The 6,060-nt window shown below is 42.9% G+C and overlaps 1 protein-coding gene across 1 annotated transcript; it reads left to right on the top strand.

Moving 5' to 3' along the window:
• The first annotated feature begins 1,822 nt into the window (after nt 1–1,822).
• Nucleotides 1,823–4,378, top strand: VENTX (VENT homeobox). Its single transcript, XM_039352355.1, has 3 exons — nt 1,823–2,048; nt 3,203–3,492; nt 4,058–4,378. Exons 1-3 carry the CDS (start codon nt 1,823–1,825, stop codon nt 4,376–4,378), a joined length of 837 nt encoding a protein of 278 aa, XP_039208289.1.
• Nucleotides 4,379–6,060: the final 1,682 nt, after the last annotated feature.

Genomic DNA, 6,060 nt, shown 5'->3' on the forward strand with positions numbered 1-6,060 from the left:
AATTGAGTGTGCAAAAGTAGTTTGAATGCTGGTTGCATTCATTTCCAATACCCCCTCTTTCATTTTTTAATGTCACCATATGCTTGTAATTCAAAAGCTTTTGTCCTGTTTTAAAAAATGAATGAGCTTAAGAAACATAACACTTTAATACAGCTTTTGAGGCCATAGGAAATAATTTCTTAATAAATGAAGTCTGTCACTTAAGCTGCACTCAGAGGAACCTGAATTAATGTAGTTCTTTTAACCTTCCATGGAAACCGTGAGCAGCAAGGTTTGTTGCAGAGTTATCCATTTTAAAAGTTATCCTTACAAATATTTATATTGATCAAGAGGATAAAATAATGGCATCTAGAGGAGAAAAATAGATTTTTTTTTAATGGTGGAAATAACACTGAAAACAGATCAATTGACCCAGTTTCATCTCCTTCCATAAAACAGACAAATGTATGAATCAGGCTAATTTTCAGCCTACCTCCTCTTTCCATTTCTCTATAATTGGACTAGGCTGTCCAGTAATTCAGCCAAAAATATATGAGGTGACCGGGAGGCAATCGCTTTTGACAGCTCCCCTCTCTCAGAAGACATTTGTGGTGATCAAATCCAAACAAGCAGCTAACAGATACCGCTGAAGTCCTTGGAGAAAGGAGTGATATAGAATTACTACAACTCCTATCTTATTTATTAAGTAATAAATTACCATTGTTGGGAGAAAAGAGAGCAAGAATGTCAGGCACTGACATTGGCTCCATTTAACTCCAAATAGTTTACTTGTGGAGGGAAGGGGAAGCGACTGGTCCAGATTGTCAGGGAGGATGAAGTAAACTTAGGAGAAAAAGGAGCAGAGAAAAGCTCTGTAAAACCATTTCCAATGGCTTTAGGGCCACAGGTAGTCACTCTGCCATTCTCAAGTCTCTCTCTCTCTCTCTCTTTCTGTGTATGCATGTTTATGTGTGTGTATGTGTCTCTGTGTCTAAAACCATTTCCAATGGCCTCAGGGTCACAGGCAGTCACTCTGCCATTCTCATGTCTATCTATCTCTCTTTCTGTGTATGTATGTGTATGTGTGTGTATGTGTCTCTGTGTGTAAAACCATTTCCAATGGCCTCAGGGCCACAGGCACTTTGCCATTTGTGTGTGTGTCTGTGTGTCTCTCTGTGTGTAAAACCATTTCTAATGACCTCAGGGCTACAGGCACTTTGACATATGTGTGTTTGTGTATGTGTGTCTGTGTCATTGTGTGTAAAACCATTTCCAATACCTCAGGGGCATAGGCAGTCACTCTGCCAGTCCGATGTCTCTGTGTGTGTGTGTGTGTGTGTGTGTGTGGTGTCTCCAAACCCAACAAATGAGTTTGACAGCTCCTTAAGGTGGAAGCTAATCATGGCCCTATTTGATAACCTCCTAAGCGAGCAAGAGGCTTGCAAAATATGGATGTGAAGAAAAATTGGCCCCAATCAAATCTCCTCTCGAGACAGGCCACTATTTACAGTCCCGGTGGCCTTTTGAAGCCACCCCCTCCATAAAGCCGGGCAATTCGTGTCGTTGAGGCTGAGCGGCAAAGGATATGGCGGGGCCTGTAAATCGCTTACCACAGAGCGACTTGAGCCCTCGGCAGACACATTGGAGCCAGCCTCGGCCTGCCTTTGGAAAATGTGTGAACAGCCTCTTTTGTCGGGGGAGGCCCGATGATAATTAGACGGCGCTTATCTGCCCTTTGATGTTTGTTTACTCCAGCGGCGCTTGCCTCGGGGCCGCGGCTCATAAGGGAAGGGACGCGGGCGGGCACGCCTAGCGTGGACACACAACCCGAAGCCAGCGCGCCATGACCAAGGCTCCTTTCTCCGTAGAATGGCTCTCCCAGAGCAGCCGGCCCAGCAGCAGGCATGCCCAGAGCAGGCCAGAAGCCAAAGAGAGCGGCCGGGCCCAGCAGGATAATCCTCCTCCGGCCAGGGAGAAGACCCAGAGTGAGGGTATGCTGGTCGAGCCGCCTCCGGGGCCTCTCCCTTCGCTCCAGAAGAACAGGCCGCCTTTGCCTTCGTCGTCCACAGGTACCTCCCTCGTGCAGATCGCGGGTGGGATTTCCCGCTGAACTCTCTGCTGCGGCGCCCGCGAGCAAAGGATCGGGCTAGAACGGGGAAAGAGCACCGGGAATGACCGACGGAGGCATTGGGAGCCTCAAATGGGAGGGCTGCAGGGCTGGTTGAGACCTAAGCCTCGGCGTGTTGTGTTTTAGATCAGGCGATAGGCAGAGAACACGATGCAGAGAGCGCCGATGGGGTGCTCCAACTCCTCGTGCCTCCTTCCGGAAGTATGGCAGGCAGCTTCCATTACTCTTTAGGGCGATGGGATTCCAGACCGGAATACGATCGGAGCCCCAAGTTGGAGACACCCGGTTGTAGTGTTCTAACTTAAAAAAATAAAGATAAAAGGGAGCCGAGGGCCGTGCTTCAGCCCTCGAGCCTTGCCTTCTTCCAGGGAGAGCGAGCGAACCCGCTCCCTCGTTGCTTCTTTGCGTGACGATCGAGGGGCCTGTCAGATTAAATCAATGGCCTCAACTTCGGAAACTTTGCCAGCTGCTTCCCTACCGGTAGAAAGAAACGGAGTAAATCGTGTTGCTTATTAGAACAAGCACTAGTCTCGCTGGGCTCGGGGAAATTTCCTCCCCTCTAGGTTTACTAGAGGGCAACCTAAGTGGAAGAGGAGTAAAACTGGAGGCTGGGAGTCACTTTGCGCTTTTAGACATAGGAATGGACAAAGTTAAAGACTCCCCTTTTTAAAAAAAAAATTCTTAAAGTTCACTTTAAAGGAAGTAGTTCCATTTATTTCCCATCCCAAGAGAATTGATAAAAAATCAGAATAGGTTCTAAATTGTATGAAGAAGTTGGGTATATTTGGGACCCACTTAACGCCGCGTTCCTTGAATGCTGCCTTTCCATTTTTCTTAATATGTAAACTTTTGTGAAATGCGCTTTTCCAAACCTTCCTCAGTCAGATGAGTTCCAGATTTGTTGGTCTGTAATTTCCATTAATGGTCAAGCGACGACATAGGCCATTCTATCCGGGGATGAAGGGGTTACAACACAGTCCATCTAATTCTAAGCAATAGATCGGGGCACCCAGCCATTTTTTCTTGGAAAAAGAAAAACGAGAAGCGTTTTCCCCTCTGACCCGGACCCTTACCTATTTTTTTCGGAATCATTAGCTGCTTCCCAGATGGTGTGGAGCACTACGGAGTGCGGGTCCGACGGCGAAGGAAACTTCTCCGAATGCCAGATTCCAGAGGACGGTGGAAGCCGAAACGCGAATACTCGCCGTTTGCGCACTGCTTTCAGCTTGGAACAGATCGGCACCCTGGAGAGCTCCTTCAAGCGGCACAAATACTTGGGAGCGGCTGAAAGACGCAAATTGGCCAGCAAAATGCAACTCTCTGAAGTCCAGGTAATGCGAGAAGCCCGTCGAAGATTTGCAGGGAAAGTCTTCTATTTCCAAGAAGTAAGAAAGGGCCATAATCTATGGCCCTCTCATCGGCATTCTAGACCCTAATTTAATTTTGCTAGAATTCCTTGGCCTATCATCATTTTAGTGGAAAGGGAAAAGAGATTTGGGAATGGGGATTTTCAACAAGGTTTAAGGACAGATGTTTGGGCTTAAGATAGGCTAAGCCAATTTAGCAGGATCTTCATCCAGGTGAATATGAACTGAATTTTAACCTGTGTTGCAACTGCTTCTTTGGTGGGTAGGTTTATTTTATTGGTTTAATGTGCTGTAATTTAATTTATAGAAATTTACCACATTCATTCTCCATCTGGTGACCTCCCAATGCTTAGTTTGTCTTCAGCTATGATGGCTAAGAATTCTAGGCAGGCTTTGTTTCCTTTGTGCATCTTGAAGGCACCAGGTCTTCGTTTCAAAACTTGATCAGAGATGCCATTATATACCAACACTGGATATCCGCATTTGTTTCTTCACTATTGAAATATAAAGGGAGCAGAATTAGACTCTCCACTTGTGCTAATAAAGTATACTGATTCACCCACTCTTGTTTCTATTTCTGCAGATCAAGACGTGGTTCCAGAACCGACGGATGAAACTGAAACGTCAACTGCAGGAGATGAGGCCAGAACCATCCTTCCATGGCGTACCATTTTATGGTCACCTCCCTTTTGGACCTCAAAGTGGTCCCTTGTCCTATGTTTATTCACCACATCAACAGACTTTCACCAGGAGGGATTCTTCTGGCATTCCTTTCCCTCCAGTGCCCCCTCCCAACTTGGATCCCAGAAACACCTCTGGAGGACAGCCAGGTGCTATCTGGCCAATGCCTATTCCCTATTTTGTGGGATACCAAGACCCAAGAACAGTGTTCATGACGCTATGAAGGATTTTAATGACCAATAACAGTCAATTTGCACTATTTTTTTGTTCATCAAGTGATTACCAAGAGCTACAGAAATGGACAGATATGCTGTGAAGAGCTATGTTTTGCACAGACATTTACATATTGAGTGAGTGAGTGAGTGAGTAAGTGATACTTATGTAAAGACAATGTGTGCAGTATTGGTAATAGATTCAACAAGATCTCCAGGATCTTTGATTGTCATACAAATGAGGATTTGATCTAGAAGTATACAGACAACTCCCAAGATGTCTCTCCTGGACACATCAAAGGCAGCTGTTGTTGGGGAAAACTGATCTTAAATGGGTTCTCAAATTAGTTTATGCTTGATAAAAAGTTAAAAGAATTTTTTGTTATAAGAGTTGTGCAATAAGCACATCACAGGTAAATTACAAGCAATGTGCTTTTAACACTGCAGAAGCAATTAGAAGCAAGTTATATTCAATTCTGCAAAACAAAAGTGGGCCTTATTCACAACCAATAACAAATCTGTTCTGTTGGCAAGTAACATATTCATTATACAATGTTATTCTTAGGCTCTCTCCAACCTTTTAATTTTTCATTAGCATTAGTGGCATGATACAAATCTTAATTTATTGTTAAGTATGGTTAATTTAAGGGTTCATAGGGAAATGCTGAAAATAACTGGAAGAATGTATGAAACTGATATATATTGAATCAGACCACTGGAGTCTCTGTATGATCATTTTGATCCTACCTGGCAGCATCGCTTCAAATTTTAAAACATTAACTTTTCCAGCCCTCTGTGAAAATGTTGCAGTTTGGATCTGAGCTCTTCTACATGCAACATATGTGCTCAATGAACTATATCTTTTTTCTCAGGGATCTGAAAGGGAACTACTTTGTAGATATGCATATATTAGATGGCACAGAGAGAGAACTGTAATCATAATAGTTGTTATGTGCTTTAGTTGTTCAGCTATATGCATTATTGGGATAATACTTGTTACAGCTGTGTTTTCTAGGTCAGAGCTCTGATAAACCAGAGCTGAGTTAGTGAAGTGGAGATAATAAGTTTTTACTTGCTCCCTAAGGTTACATTTGGGTGCCAGATAACTCATAAATATCCAACTGGCTGGTAAACTTGAAAGAAATTGATCTGGATAGCAAGGCAATCCTCTTTAAAAAATGCCCTCATTTTCTTCTTTCTTGAGTTATTCCAAGCTATAGAATTAGTTCCCACAAGAACTGTATCCAATTCTTTTTTCTCCTTTTAAAAAAGAAGTCAAATCTCCATTTTAGCCAGGTTTTCCACATCAAACTAGTTCATGATGGTTTTAATTGTTTTTATCTAATTTGGTTTTCTGATAGATTTTTGTTCTCTCTCTTGAATACCATCTAGGTAAAAAGCCAGGATTTAAAAAATATACACAAAGAGTCTCACAGTATAAAGCATTATTATTTTAGCCCCTCCCCCAAATACCTGCTACTCAAACCCACTTCTTCTCACATATTGATTTAATATTTTTATTGGGCAATAGAAAGTTAAAAAAGAAGTTTCTGAAAATAAAGAGGTTGGGGCCTCTAACACTTTTTATCAGGAAAAATAGAAAGAAAAATGGGGAATTATAGAGGTAAAAGTCAATGATTGTACAATTCATTGCATTTATTTATCAAGTCTGTTGATGGGCATGCAAGAAACA

Source organism: Crotalus tigris, unplaced genomic scaffold (genome assembly GCF_016545835.1).
Source record: "Crotalus tigris isolate CLP2741 ecotype Arizona unplaced genomic scaffold, ASM1654583v1 scf7180000018427.649456, whole genome shotgun sequence".
NCBI classification, from domain to species: domain Eukaryota; kingdom Metazoa; phylum Chordata; class Lepidosauria; order Squamata; family Viperidae; genus Crotalus; species Crotalus tigris.

Excerpts from the sequence above, each read along its gene's own strand:
- VENTX (XM_039352355.1), top strand. The coding sequence starts at position 1,823 with ATGACCAAGGCTCCTTTCTCCGTAGAATGGCTCTCCCAGAGCAGCCGG. Across the intron at positions 2,049-3,202 it reads TTTGCCTTCGTCGTCCACAG|CTGCTTCCCAGATGGTGTGG; the intron begins GTACCTCCCTCG and ends CGGAATCATTAG. Across the intron at positions 3,493-4,057 it reads AAGTCTTCTATTTCCAAGAA|ATCAAGACGTGGTTCCAGAA; the intron begins GTAAGAAAGGGC and ends CTATTTCTGCAG.